The 15,821-nt window shown below is 49.0% G+C and overlaps 1 protein-coding gene across 3 annotated transcripts in view; it reads right to left on the bottom strand.

The window, feature by feature from the left end:
* MTMR1 (myotubularin related protein 1) overlaps positions 1-15,152 on the bottom strand; it is a 49,386-nt gene extending 34,234 nt beyond the window's left edge. For all 3 annotated transcript variants that reach the window (XM_036497793.2, XM_004598544.2, XM_004598545.2), the window contains exons 1-2: positions 14,918-15,152; positions 6,036-6,141 (exon numbers count right to left, since the gene is read on the bottom strand). In XM_036497793.2, the coding sequence (XP_036353686.2) occupies positions 6,036-6,141; positions 14,918-15,060 (249 nt within the window). In that variant the 5' untranslated portion in view covers positions 15,061-15,152. The remainder of the gene's footprint in view (positions 1-6,035; positions 6,142-14,917) is intronic.
* Positions 15,153-15,821: the final 669 nt, after the last annotated feature.

Raw genomic sequence — 15,821 nt, 5'->3', positions numbered from 1 at the left:
GCCTGGTCCAACCCTGGTCATTGCAGCCAATTACAGAGTGAACCACAAGATGAAGATATCTCGATCTCTATCTTTCCCTGTGTCTTTAACTCTGCCATTTTATTGAAGAGATAAATAAATAAGTAGAAAATACTTTTCAGAGTCCAGAAGGCATTGCAGATTAAGTAATGCTATAGGTCAAAGGAATTAACTCCTTTAAGTTCCTAAATATAGGCAATTTAGAACAAGACGTCTACATGTGGCTTTTACAGGGAGACAGGCAGAACGGCAGGGGTGGGTGCTTAACTGTGGTGGGGCAGCAGGGGGCAGAGCTCTGCTCTATGTGTGGTGCTTGGCTGCAGCACAGGGACTAGCTTCCCTTCTGCTAGGCTGTCACTTTCCTGGCCTGCTGGTTTCAGACAAAACAGCCTTTTGCTCGTGCCTGCTGGCATTTCTGCATCAGTGTCTTCTTTAACGATGAGTCTGGGAGACACATACACAGCAAAAGCAAAATCCAAGAACGTAACAGCATGTCATTCCTTGGGCCCCGGGGTTCCTAGCCAGGCTGCTCTGTCTACCTTTCTAGGTGTTCCTGTGTTTGACATATAGTGTTCAGAGTTTTTTGTTCAATTTACTGTAAAGAACAAGAGAAAATACATCTGCTCCATCTTTCCAGACACAGAAGTCCAAACCTTGATATTTTCGAGAGAATTCTTTTTTATAAGAACCGTGGTGAATAAGATACCACTTTCCTATTACAGTGATTCTAAGCCGGAGGTTCAGCCAGTAACAGGGATTTTGAAACCTGCCCAATGCTCAAAGTGGTGAGGGAGCAGTTTTCACTCTGCTTCTCCACAGCACTCCTGTGTCTTCCCAGTTTGTTAACTATCCAATGTAGGCACCATGGGTCCTCCCCTTGCTGTGTGCTGAGATCCCATATGGGCGCCGGTTCTAATCCCGGCAACTCCACTTCCCATCCAGCTCCCTGCTTGTGGCCTGGGAAAGCAGTCGAGGACAGCCCAAAGCTTTGGGACACTGCACCCGTGTGGGAGACCCGGAAGAGGGTCCAGGTTCCTGGCTTTGGATCGGCGCAGCACTGGCTGTTGCAGCTCACTAGGGGAGTGAATCATCGGACGGAAGATCTTTCTCTCTGTCTCTCCTCTCTGTATATCTGGCTTTGTAATAAAAATAAATAAATCTTTAAAAAAAAACAATGTAGGCATCAGAACGTACAACCCCTGATACAATAAACAAGCCATAAGGCCAGGTTGCCAACAATGGACTCAGGCTCACACACTCTGAAGCTCATGCTCAAGCTTCCTTTTTCCTGGCTCCATCCCCATGCCAAGGAATACTGACAATGGTCCGGCTAAGGCTTAATGAAGTCTTTCCCATGTACTGTTTCATCCTTCCCTCCAAAGCCTTTCTTGAAATTTCTGTTGATGATCCAGAATATAATTACTGTACTACTATTCCACTCAATAATTAAAGTACAGAACCTTCTCCATTTTCTTCTCAGAATATTCAGAAAAGAGATCTAGTATTTGAGTGTACACAGCTGAGGGGAAGAGAAAGACGAGGAATAGAAATGTGATCATGATAATGATGATGCCAAGAAAAGAAGATGGATCACATTCAAACTATCAAAGATTTTTTTGACAGTTACAGAGAGGGAAAGACAGAGGGGAGAGAGAAACAGAGAGAGAGAGAAAGGGAAGGGGGGAGAGACAGAGAATTTTCCACCTGCTGGTACATTCCTTAAATGGCCACAGCCAGCACTAAGCCAGGCAGAAACCAGGCTCATCTTCCAGGTCTCCCATGTGGGTGACATGGGCACAAAGCACTTGGGTCATCTTCCACTGCTTTCCAAGGCCATCAGCAGGAAGTTGGAACAACAGATGAGCCTTGAACACCGTGGTGCACATTTGGGATGCAAGCACTGAAAGCAGCTTAACACACTATGCCACAGCACTACCAAATGTCCTAGTTTTCATAAGGCTAGCCAGAATCAAATCCTTTGGGATTTGATGTTCCACAAAGATAGGCAGAGGCTTATAATCTAATTCAAACCCTATTATCCTTACAGTTAAAGAACCTATAGGTCAAAATCTAGCCAGTACCATTTACACTATTCTGCCCATCATGTTCCACCCTTCTAGCTTACTTTCCAAACACTGGCAGCTGTGGAAGGTGTAATCAACTATCGCTTCTGCTAACAGCTCATAAAAACTTTTCATTACAAATCAAATGTCCATAACTGTATTGTTCCACCGGGCAAACAGAAGATTACATTCAAATCTTGTACTCAGATTTTCTGGACTAATTCCAGAGTTTTTTGTTTTGTTTTGTTTTGTTTTTACTACTAGAATAGTACAAATGAAATAATTTGATTTGCTGTTGGGAACAGTAGGCAGGCAAAACCAAAACACTTCATTACAGTTCTGCTAGTAGTCTTAATTATTGGGATCATCTTTAGGATGAATTGGTATTAAAGCATGCATTTATTAATTCAGTTGACTCATAGCTCAACATAATAGCTTCCCACTCTCAGCTAGTGCAATGTTTGCCAACTTTCTGTCCTAACACCACCTCTGTAAGTGTGCCTTGCTTTATCTGCATACCACCTGTACTAACATTTGTCTTCACAGTGATGTAAAATCCATCCTGTTTTATAATCTGCCTTTTCTATGAATTAATATCTGCTAAATCATAAGCTTTCGTGTGCCAGCTTTCCTAATATGCCATAAAGTAATTAGATAAATATGAAAATATATCTCATGAATATACTATTCTCACATGATGCCAGTGATATTCTTATCACATTCTGGGTGATCTGATCCTGGGATGACTGACAATTTCTGATATAAAATGATAAAATAATTGGTCTCCACACCAAACATGAATTGCTAACCATTCAGATTTGATAGGAATGTACCAGAAACACATGTTCCTCTCACCAATTTCAGCAAATGTAAAGCTAGGAAGCCAAGATTTTGTGATTTTTCTTTTCATGCAAGGCACTCGGTTCCTTCTCTCAGAGATTCAGGAAGTTGGGAATGGAGCCTAGGAATCCACATTGCTAAGGTATCCAAGGGCCATATTTTGAAAACCTGTTCATCTTTGGCTGGTGGGCCAAATTTAAAAATCACTCTTTTGAACAGGACAACTTGGGTTCAAGTCCCAAGTTGAACCCTGTGATCCTAAACGAGTCAGTTAAGCTTTCCAGGCTTCAGTTCCCCATCTGTTCAGTGATAACTATAATAACAGCTCTAACTAGCTTGTTGGGCTGCATTAAGACCTAAATGGACATGTTCAAAAGTCATTATGAAGCCAGAGTCTGCCCATGGCAGCAGGCCGATCATGACGACGCAGCCCATAAGCACTCTGCATTGAGATGCAAGCCTCTGTTCCATGCCAATGCCTGCTCCTATGCCATTACTAACTGGAGGCTAACTACAATCAACAAACTTCCAAATTCAGTGTATTTCAAATTAGTTATTTACACAATAGATCATTCCAAGTATTATCTTCAGATGGCTGCAAGCTACATCCTCAGGAAACTATCTAAACCTATGGAGCCAGTCCCATTCCAGAAGACAGTGAGACCTCAAAGTCCCAGCTTGATTTCCCTGAGTATGAAAACTACTTCATAAGTAGTACACGCAATAATCCTTGTAATTTACAAATCTTTCATGTTTTTATTACAACAAAATTCCTTCCTTGAAGAAAGCATGGAACTCCTAAGTTATAAATTTAACAATAACTTTCCAGATGTGGCCAGAGGGCAAATATAGCCACAGTCAGAAAACATGCTGTTAAAATAATTCACCAAAAGTTTTACCTGTGATCTGATGTAGGGATTTAAAATTCAATTTACTAATCAGAAAAGTCTTTTTTTTTCCGGAACACCATCTGTTAACCCATTCCAATGGGGGCTCCTTGTAACACACAAATGTAAATAGATAAACATTTTTAAAATGTAGTTGCTAGGACCAGAGCCATGGCGTAACAGGCTAATCCTCCACCTGTGGCACCAGCAGCCTAAATCAGCACCTCTTCCAGTCCCAGCTACTCCACTTCCAGTCCAGCTCCCTGTTAACGCACCTGAGAAAGTGATGGAGGCTGGTCCAAGTGCTTGGGCCCCACACCCATAGGGCACACCTGGAGGAAGCTCCTGGCTCTCAGCTTCAGACCATGCCAGCTCTGGCCACTGCAACCAGTGGACGGAAGTCTTCTGTCCACTCAATCTCTCTCTCCCTCCGTCCCTCCCTCTCTCTCTGTAATTTAGCCTTTCAAATAGTAATAAATCTTAACCAAAAAAAACCTGGTTGCTTAACGTTGAAGTACAGCTTCAAGCTGGTGTGTCAAAAAGCCTTGTACACAGTCGCCATTCAACCTGCTGTAAAACTCACACAACAGGAACGACTATTCAACCATAATGAAAACCTTCTAGCTAAACTCTTGTTGCCTGTTGCCCACAAAGAAGAGTACCCCAAGATGTGGGAGCTACTCTCTGCCAATACAGGTTCTGAAGCCTCTCCTTCAGCGGGCTGATTCTCAGCCAAAGTGGAGCAAGAGGGCAACTGGGACCAGTGGGATTGGCAGTATGTTTGCCCAGCCAGGTTTTGTGAACCACGAAATCTCAAATGAAAACTGGCTAGAGGCCCGGCGGCGTGGCCTAGCGGCTAAGGTCCTCGCCTTGAAAGCCCCGGGATCCCATATGGGCGCCGGTTCTAATCCCGGCAGCTCCACTTCCCATCCAGCTCCCTGCTTGTGGCCTGGGAAAGCAGTTGAGGACAGCCCAATGCATTGGGACACTGCACCCGCGTGGGAGACCCGGAGGATGTTCTGGGTTCCCGGCTTCGGATCGGCGCGCATCGGCCCGTTGCGGCTCACTTGGGGAGTGAATCATCGGACGGAAGATCTTCCTCTCTGTCTCTCCTCTGTATATATCTGGCTGTAATAAAATGAATAAATCTTTAAAAAAAAAAAAAAAAAAAGAAAACTGGCTAGAGGGGAAAACTACATACTGTTACTCTTCTAGCTGGGCGAAGTATCCAATTCCTACTAATTCACAGATATGCCCTCCTCTGGCATAATCACCAGCACCTGCTAGCCCACATGAAGCAAGAGACGGCATCTAGTCAAATCTCAACCACATGGTCTCCTTGAGCTGATCTCTGCACTTGTTAGAACTGAAAACGAACTGATGTGAAACAAAGGGTTTAAATAAGGAACAGTTATTAAGGGAATTACTAAGATTTTAAGACTGTTAACGATGGTCATCTGAGATTGCAAACACAATTCTCACATACTTATTAGAAACCAATCATCTGTTACTAGCAGGCAGGAATAACTGTAATAAACTGAAACCTCAATTCAAGTGAACACTATCGAAACAAAGTGTTTTCATTTACAGCAACTTTTAATAGTTGAAAATCATTAAGACCAAGTTAGTTCTTAAGGAAGATGGAGCAAATGATTTTTGCTTTGCTAACTGAGCCAGTATTTACACAGCACCCATTTCATCCCTTTGCTTGGGAATGCTGGGAAACAAGTAGTGAGGTTTGACTGCAGGACAAGCAGGTAACTCCACATTGCAAACCAAAGCATTTTTCATTTCACTGAGGACTAGAAAGTAAGGCTGCCCATATACACTCATTAGAGATTCTGCAAGGATATTTCTGCTTTGTAGTATCACATATTAATATTAAATACTCACAGGTAATTCTTGCATACAAATCTCAACGCTGAAATCTAGGGAACATTTTTGAAATTCAGAATAACAAGGAATATACAATGCATTTATTATAACACAGAACCTACCTTTTAAAAGAATATAATCTAAAGGCAGCTTTCCTCTTAATTCTAAATTTATGATGACATATGCTGTGTACTAGTAAAATTACAGATTTCCTAGCAGAGAGCCTCTAATTCTCATTCTCAAGCAAATGACAGGTGAGCATCAAGAGGCCAAAGCTCATTTGAATTAAAATTGCAAAGCTTTCTGGATACTGCAAACACCAAAAATGAATTAAATACTCAAGGTTACTTACCTTGTAATCTCTAGATACATTTTCTGACGTCACTGAACCTGAAATTTGACTAGAAATTGTAGCCGCTATAAGCTGTTTACACCATTCAACATGTGATCCTGTAGGACTAAAAGAAACAGCATGATTAAAGTTTTAAAATACAAGCTCTTTGTGAGAAAAACCAGTACCAAATAGGTTTATACACACATTTCTTTTTGCTGATGAAACATTTAACTATTTCGTTACCTTAACAATTAATAGAAGGGGCCCGGCGCTGTAGCCTAGCAACTAAAGTTCTCGCCTTGCACGCGCCAGGATCCCATATGGGTGCTGGTTCTAATCCCGGTGGACCCACTTCCCATCCAGCTCCCCTGCTTGTGGCCTGGGAAAGCAATCAAGGACAGCCCAAAGCCTTGGGACCCTGCACTTGCATGAGAGACCCAGAAGAGGCTCCAGGCTCCTGGCTTCGGATCATCTCAGCTCCAACCATTGCCTGCCGGTTGGGGAGTGAATCAATGGATGGAAGGTTTTTCTGTCTCTCCTCCTCTCTGTATATCTGACTTTGCAATAAGAATAAATGATTCTTTTTAAAAAACAATAAAAGAATTGAAGGGCTGGCATTTTGCTAGCACCCCATTGTGGGATCCTGGCTCCTCCACTTGTGATCCAACTCCCTGTTAATGTGCTGGGAAGATAGAGGAAATTAACCAACTGCTTGGGCTCCTGCAACCAGGTGGGAGACCTGGTAGAAGCTCCAGGCTTTGGACTGGCCCAGCCCAAGCACTGCAGCCAGCCAGGGTGTGAACCCGCAAAGGAAACCAGAGACCAGAAAAGAGCTCTCATTCTCGCTCCCCTTCCAATAAACAAAATAAACCTCTAAAACAGAGCTGCTCTCCAATGACACTTCACTCATCCTTGCCCTGGCCACATCTTGCAGGTCACCTATTCAGCTTCTGCATCAGTACCTGCTGCTTGTACTTAAAAGAAAAAAATAAATAAATAAAATAGTTGAAATACCGATTGAGAACTAGGAATTAAGGTTAGATTCCGGGGAGGGGCAGGCGTGAAGTGATGAGAAAGTGAGATCTCCCTTTTGCTGGTTTATTCCTCAAATGTCTGCAACAACTGTGGCTGGGCCAGGCCAAAGCAAGGAATAGGGAATTCAACCCTAGTCCCCTGTGGGCAGGGGCGGGAATGCAAGTATACAGCAGCAGAAGCTGGGCTACGCTGGTGGCACATGGCACTCCCATAGGGGACACAGCTGTACCAAGCAGGGCCTTAGCCACTGCACCATCTGTTCTCCTGCTAATTTTAAGTGAGTCAAGCCAATTTTCTTCTTGGTGTGACATAGCTAAGCATGTTATCATACACACACACACACACACACACACACGCACACAATCTAGATATGGATAGATAGATATAGATAGATGTTATTGGAAAGGCAGATTTACACAGAGACAGAAAGCTCTTTCATCCACTGGATCACTACCCAAATGACCAAAATGGCCAGAGCAGAGCTGAGTCGATCTGAAGCCAGGAGCCAGGAGCCTCTTCCAGGTCTCCCATGCGGGTGCAGCGTCCCAAGGCTTTGGGCCGTCCTCGACTGCTTTCCCAGGCCACAAGCAGGGAGCTGGATGGGAAGCGGGACAGACAGGACATAAACCACCGGCCATATGGGATCTCAGCACACAGCAAGGGGAGTATTAGCCAATTGAGCCATTGTGCCGGGACCATGCTCTTTTCCATACTATATGGAAAAATACTGTTAATGTAATGTTTGTGGAAAATTAATTCTAAAGTGAAATAAGCAGCATACTGCATATGGTTTACAAATATTCAGTTTCACAATGGCAACTCCAAGTACAGAGAACAGTGTACTTGTAAGACTCTCAATGGAGGAAAAAAACCATTTCCATAAGGTCAGAAAAATGATGCCTTACATTTTGGTAGATGCTCTGGCAATTTATAGAAGGGTTTTCTGGTTGTCATCAGGGCTTCAGAAACACGGTACAACAAGTAAGTTCAAAAGGAACTACCCAGTCATCTTGGTTTTCAGATCGGAGGTGCAGAGGTGACATAGATGGTTAGAAAGTGGTTGTCTAGCTATGACATGTCACAGCCAATGGTGGTGAAGCCACTGAGCTGAAGCCGGTACTGTAGATGCCTGCCAACCGACTTCTTGAAAACATGACCACGCAAAGACAGTAGCATCCTCCCCTTCCTCAGTGCTCTACTGTTCAAAGCACTTGCACAGCTGGAGCCCTACCAGCCCCACAGTGCCCCATTTCACAGATGAGAAAACTGAGGCAACAGTTTTGTCCAAGGGCCTAGAATTATCAAGTGGATGGACCATGGTCACCTGATCCAAAGGACCATGTAAGAGAATTAACAACTGCCCCAAAGGCCAGGTCTCTCATCATTTATCAAAACACTGAAGAAATTAACAAAAGGGTAAAAATGTTTACAAAGGTTTACCTTACAAGCAGCTTTTTACTGCTAAGATTATTTTCAGACATTGAAAAATGCACACCACTGATTAATTCAGCTTCTGTAGTGGAAGGCTGCCGATACCCACGGTCCCTAAGCCATGTGTGGGATAACCCAGAATCAGATGAACAAGCTATGTTCTGCACTGTTCATCTAAAGCTCAGTCTCTGGTGAAGACAGCCCAGTGGTTATCTGCATATTTTTTTAAGGATTTTTTTTTATTTGAAAGGCAGAGTTAGAGAGAGAATGACAGATCTTCTATCTGTTGGTTCACTTCTAAAATGGCTGCAATGGCCAGTGCTAGGCCAGCATAAAGCTGGGAGCCAGTCGCTTCTTCTGGTCTCCTGTGTGGGTGCATCCCAGACGCATTAGGAGCGGTGCAGCCAGGACTCAATCTGGCGCTCCTATGGGATGCCAGCACCACACGTAGTGGGTGAGCTGCCTAAGCTACCAACCAGCATCTTTCTGAAAGTCTAAGTGAAAACACTGGCAGAATAGGCAGAAGCTCATATCATATGCCAGAAACCCATTTATCCCAAATGCTAAGACGGACAGGGCTTGAGGGAAAAGAGTGAATTTTTGTTTCTTTCTTTTTTCTTTTTTAAAAATAAATCTGTCTGTTGTTTTGAGTGACTTAGCCTGGAGTTCTCGTCAAGCCCTAGAACTACAAGATTCTTAAAAAAAAAAAAAAAAGATTTATCTATTTTTATTGAAAAGTGATATATACAGAGAGGAGGAGAAACAGAGAGGAAGATCATCCGTCCGATGATTCACTCCCCAAGTGAGCGCAACGGCCGGTGCTGAGCCAATCCGAAAAAAGGAGCCAGGAAATTCCTCCAGGTCTCCCACGCGGGTGCAGGGTCCCAAGCTTTTGGGCTGTCCTTGACTGCTTTCCCAGGCCACAAGCAGGGAGCCGCATGGGATGCGCGGCTGCTGGGATTAGAAACGGTACCCATATAGGATCCTAGTATGTGCAAGGCGAGGACTAGGTGGCTAGGCCACCACGCTGGGCCCTTTTGTTTCCTTTTTAAAGGCTAAGGCACCTTCATTCCCTGCTTATATCCTACCTTTCCTGTCATAATGCTTTATTTTTCTGTCCACACTCATTGCTGATTGTAAACAGACGAGAAAAATAAAACCCTCTGGGAACGCAACTGCTGACCCCAAGTGGCCTGCGTTACGTCTGCTTGTATCCTAGCTTCCTCAGGGAACCAACCACCCAGCCCAACTCCACAGAGTTCAGTGGGAAAGAAGACAGTAGATGGCTGGCCCCTTCGTTCTCCCTCCGCACTTAGAGGTAAGTCACCCAAGCCCAGCCAATCCCAGGATTTCCTCTTGGACCCGGAGCAGTGCAGATCTGCCCCAGAACTGTTGAAGGCCATGCCCATCACCCCACTGCAACCAGAGCCCCATTCCCCATGGGAATTCTGAGATACAAAGCCCAACAAGCAAACTAAGTTATGAGGCATTTCACAACACTGCCCCCAACACCACCACTCCAGACTCTGGCCCCGCCCCACCCAGGACCACCCCGCCAGACTCTGGCCCCACCCCACACAGGACCACCACTCCAGACTCTGGCCCCGCCCCACCCAGGACCACCACTCCAGACTCTGGCCCCGCCCCACCCAGAACCACCCCGCCAGACTCTGGCCCCGCCCCACCCAGGACCACCACTCCAGACTCTGGCCCCGCCCCACCCAGGACCACCACTCCCAACTGTAGCAGTTCTGTAAGCGAAGTGATTGTCCTCTGGCTTAAGGTAGCCTGAGTGTGGTTTTGTCACCTACAACCAGAAGTGTCCTGGCCAATGTGGTTCCAAATGGCATCATACGTGGCTCGCAGATAGGAGGCTACATTCCAATCCTGCTGCTGTCACCTCCTCAGGACCCTGAGCAAGTCACACACTCTCAAGGAGTGTAGGCCCACTGTTGTTAAGAGCAGCAAAATTTGCACAAGAGAGCCGAGGGTCCCACAGCTGGGCCTGCAGAGCCAGGCTCTCTTGAGGGACCCCTCTTGAAAGCTACATATGAACAGGAGCTTGTCCAGAGCACAGAACTGAGGCAGCAAGCCGAGCCCTCCCCCAGGCCACCCCATGTCTCTCGTGTGAGCATCCTCCTCTCCCTGGCAGCAAGCAGCACCTGCACATTGGAGCTTCCCAGCAGGATCCCTCCCGCTCTCAAGCCTGGCACTCCTCCATGCAAGACTCTACTAGCCTGCTTCAAAGCCCCTGCCAAGTCACCCTGCATAAGCTGCCATGGGTCATTCAGTCCCACAACATCCCCCTGTAATTCCTGACTCAGTGTAAATCCCAGGCCACTGTGTCGTGGCCTGCAGCACCGGCATCTCTTAGGGGCACCAGTCCCGCCTGCAGCCTCTGCTTCCTAATCCAGCTCAAAGAAATCCCAGCTTACCCACTCAGCCCCCACTGCTTCACCCTCACAGCCAAACACTCCCTAAACTATCACTTTCCTGTGCTAAGCACCTTGAAAATCCACCCTGCCAGAGTCTCACTGTTCTGTGCTCTTGTCCCACCTCAAGAATTGAAGCACCATCTATGTGCAGATGACTCTTCAGTTCAGGCCTCCAGGCCAGATGTCAGCCCCAAACTCCCTGCCCACACACCAACTGCCTCTTTGATAACTGCTACAGAACATTTCAATGGGACCTGACCATCAATATGCCCAGAGCTGAAAGCCTGCTATTTCCTAACTCTGCTCCTCCTAGATGTTTTTCATGCTAAGCAACACAGTTCCTCCACAAGCTATATAACTGGTATCCACTGACTTGTCTCTCCTCCCCACTAAGCAACCGTCAGCGAAGGCTGCAGTCTCCTTCAGGTTCTGTCTAGAGCCTGATCACTTCCTCCTTCTGCCCCATCACCCTGAGCGAAGGCACCAGCCTCTCACCTGGCCCGGAGAGTCAGCCTGCTCCAGCCCCTAACTCGGTCCCTCTAATGCACACACAGCACCCGTGCTGACCCCCACTACGCCACCCCTCTAAACCAAAGTCCCCAACAGTTTAGCACGGCTTCCAAGGCTCTCCCCCACCGCCCTGAGGCCTATCCTTTCTCTCTCCCTAATGACCTACTTGCTAGTAATACCTAGTGGACTTGATGATACTTATAGTTTTATAGCCAGAACCTTTGCATAGGCTGTTATCATCTGGCCATTTGCATGATTGGAACCCTCATTTCTTCAGGGCATTGCTCAAATGCCACCTTTGGGGTCAGCGTTGTGACCCAGCTGGCTAAGCCTCCTCCTTCAGCACCAATCTCCCATATGGGCAGTTGTTCGCGTCCCAGCGGCTCCACTTCCCACCCAGCTCCCTGCTTGTGGCCTGGGAAAGCAGTCGAGGATGGCCCAAAGCCTTGGGACGCTGCACCCGCATGGGAGACCTGGAAGAAGCTCCTGGCTCCTGGCTTCGGAGTGGTCCAGCACTGGCTGTTGCAGCCATCCGGGAAGTGAAGCAGCAGATGGAAGATCTCTAGCTCTGACTTTGAAATAAAAAACAATTTTTTCAAGTCACCTTTCTCAGACTTTTCCTGATATTTCTACCCAAAATTCCAACCACCATCCAAAGCATATACCCCAACACTTCTTTTTTAGAGATTTTTTTTAATTTATTTGAAAGGCAGAGTAACAGAAGGGGGGGGGGAGAGATCTTCCATCTACTGGTTCACTCCCCAGATGAAGCCAGGAGCTTCTTCTGGATCGCCCATGGGTGCAGGGGCTCAGGGACCTGAGCCATCTACCACTCCTTTCCCAGGTGCATTACCAGGAAGCTGTGTAAGAAGTGGAATAGCTGGGTCTTGAACCAGCCATATGGGAGGCTAGTGTCACAGGTGGACACTTAACTGGCTATGCCACATGCTGCCCTCCCCCCGCCCAACATGTCTTAATCCCCATCTCAGCTTACGTTTTTTTCTTTACCTAAATGCATACTATCATCTAAACAGAGAACCTGTTTCACCTTTGGTGGCCTCTCCAAAAGCACAATGCACAGGGCAGGAATTTGCAGTTACTCCCTGACACAAGCTAGGCCCTCATGGGCAGGATTACTGAATGGTCGAGCATTTCAACACCTCCCAGCTAGACTCTCCACCCCCAGTGTACCTGCCACACTATGGCAGGGCCATCACCCTGGAGTGGCAAAGGACACCCCGCAGTGCCCGGGGCGACAGTCTCTCGTGCTCCCCACAGTTAACCTGATGATGTATTTCCTCATCCAAACCAACGCACAAGGGAGCACTGAAAAAAGCATGCTGCTAATGCTGCCATGGAGCAGCAGTGAGCACTGCGGCCACCCGCTCTGAAGCCCGTGTCCCACACCTGAGGAGCTGCAAGCAGCAGAGGGCTCCGGTCACTCCCCTCCGCCCTCCTCAAACACCTGGACGTGCCCAGCTTCAGCCCTGGCCCAACCTCAGCTGCTGCAGGCATTCAGGAAATAAACCAGCAGGCCGGGGCACTCCAGCTACCTACCTGTCTTTTGAATAATTTATTTCAAGATTTATTTAATTGAAAGGTAGAGTTAGAGAGAAGTGGACAGAGATGTCTTCCATTTGCTCGTTCACTGCCCAAATGGCTGCAGCAGCAGGACTGAGCTAGGCCAAAGTCAGGAGCCTAGAATTCCATCTGGCTCTCAGACACGGGGGGGCGGCGGGCAAGTCCCTGGACCATCTTCTGCTGCTTTCCAGGTGCACTGACAGGGAGCTGCATGTGAAATGAGATTCCAGGACTTGAACAGTAGGTGTGGCCAGAACACCAGCCTCCCATCTCCCATATGTTTTCAAAAACGTTTTCACTCTACTGTTCCAACAAGTCAACCAGGATCGCCCTCAGCAAAGACTGCATGGTGCGTGTGACTCACAGCTGTAGTGCCTGTTAACTATGCAGACCCCAGGCTCTCCTCCAGCCCAAAGATCAGCACCTCCTGCTTACCCGGCAGCATGGCCTGTTCACCGAGGAAGGACACACTCCTCAGGGAGGCCATCTTCCCGCAGACAACAGGCCTTCTCTGCTACTGGCTCCTCTCACTGCCTGCACGGCCAGAGGCTGCACCGCAGTGGCCACAAAGCTCCCCTTCACTGTATTCCCCGGGCTAATCTCTACTCCTCACACTCAGTTCAAATGTCAGCTTCCCAGAAGATCTCTGGCTGCTTCTACTGTGCAAGCTCCCCTAAGCACACATCGGGGAGTCCCCTCCTCGGGCTGCCCACAGGAACCTCTGAAAACCACCCTGCACCCCACCTCGGAATCCTTCCGCCTGCCATCTCCCATCTGCACCCCTTCAAAAGCTCGGGAGGAAGGCAGGATCTGAGGCAGATTTGGGGGTGGCACAATCTAGTGTCCCCCTAGTTCCTTTGCTGCTTGACATGTATGTCTCATCCCAGGCACTTTCTGTGTGCCCATCTGTAGCCTAAGATGTGATTCTATTTCAACAGTGCCTTTGTATTCTTAGGTGATGAGGCAAAGCAGCAAAAAGCATCTTGAGTTGTCTGGACCATCGAGAGCTCAGGCACTGCTCCAGGTTCGTCGAGTTCAGTGCACATAAGCCAAAGCGTTTTCTTGCTCGTGACTGGTTTTCTGCGAAGTGGATCCCTTGTTAAGTACACGGCAATGACACTGGGGTCAATGCCAAAGGAAGCAAGCATGTGCTGTGGCTCCCGTGTTTTTGGAAACTCCCAAATGTTCCGCACACTGCTCTGAGTCAGCCGGGCAGGAACCAACCTCTGAAACTGCCTGTGCCACATTCCAAGCGTGGCTGTGCCCTCAGCAAGTGGCAGCCGCGTCGGCCCAGGGGCCAGAGCACCAAGACAAGCCATGCGGCCGCCTCTGAGGACAGGTCCTGTGCCCCTGCCCGCTGCCACATGGCTGGATTTTGCTTGCCAACTTGCTTGTTATGCAGTAGCAGCAAGCTTCTATGTTCCCGAAAGCAATGAGCAGCTCCTTGCAAGCAGGAGGAAGTCCCTCCGACTCCGTGTCTGGAAGTCCTCCAGGCCAGTTCCCACTCCCGACAGAAACACCCCAGGCCTTCTAAGCAGGTAGTGTAGGATTGGGGTCTTCAAAGCGCACACTGGCCCTCAGAGAATTCGTGCCAGGGCAAGGGCGGCCCAGGGGTCATCGGGAGGTGGCGTGCCAAGAGGTGTGAGCGCTGCGGGGTGCCGGGGAGTTGGGCGAGCTTAGCTGCCGAGGCGGAAGTGAGCCAGGTGCACAGCCTGGGCCAGATCCGAGGGCCACGCGCTTGGGAAGGGGGTCCTCTTGAGAGAGCTGAAGGGGCACGAGAGGGGTCGCCCAGCCCGAAGGCTTCGGTCGCCCAGTGCCGCGAAGCGCGCGGGGAAGGGGGCGCGCGGGCCTCGCGTGGAGCCCTCGGCGTCGGGACGCGACACAGTGTGAACGTCCGGTTCCGCTTACCTGTCCAGGGTCTCCACGCTGGGCTGCCGCGAGCCGGCGGGGGCGCCCCCCGCCGTCCAAGGGGGCCTCCGGCCGCCGGCCGCTCCCGAGCCGGGGCCTCCGGCGCCCTCGCAGCCCGCGGCGCCCGCCGCCGCTCTGTCCATGGCGCGCGGGCCTCTCGGGAAGCCCCTCCGCCGCCTGGAGACGCCGCAGTCGGCAGCGGAGCGGCGGCCAGGAACCTTCCTCCCGAGCCTCCCGCCGCACTGCACGGCCGCCTGCCCGCTCGCTCGCCCACCAGCCCGCCTCAGCGGGCCGCCGCCATTAACTGTCACCTGGCGGCCCCGCGTTACCCACAAGGCCTCGCGCGCAGGGGCGGGGGCGGCGCGGCGCGGCGCGTGGCGCCCCGCTCCCGCCCGCGCTGCACCTGGCGCCCGCCCCCGGGAGCCCGCGCCGTCGGCCCTGGCGCTTCTTGCTGCGGCGACCTGCGCCAGCACCGCGCCCCTGGGCTTCGGGCTGTTCATAAGATACTTTTTGTTGTGGAAGTCAAACCGGATTGACTATAGCGATATGGGGGGGGGGTGTAGAAAAAGCGAGGAGGAACTCCAGGATTAAATTTTTTTTGCCTTCACTTTTGGTTCCAGGAAAGTTTTAGGGTGGGGGCAGACCAGATTCCCTGGGGGCCCTAGGTCTTGACAACCTGAAGCAGGAGCTATCTCAAACATTTTTGCCAATTCCTCTCCCATTCCATTCTTGGCACCACTGCCCCCTCCTCTTCCCTCCCACGGAACACGACTCCCTGCCATCTGCAGGGCAATCAACCGAGTGTTCTAATACCGCCCTCAGAGCTTCCGTCCTTGGTTGATGGAGTAACATTGAACTTCTGTTGGTTAAAAATCTCCTCTGTGAAATCCAAGGCAACACCAGC

This window comes from Ochotona princeps, chromosome X (genome assembly GCF_030435755.1).
Source record: "Ochotona princeps isolate mOchPri1 chromosome X, mOchPri1.hap1, whole genome shotgun sequence".
NCBI classification, from domain to species: Eukaryota; Metazoa; Chordata; class Mammalia; order Lagomorpha; family Ochotonidae; genus Ochotona; species Ochotona princeps.
This window is presented reverse-complemented; position numbering and strand designations above follow the sequence as displayed.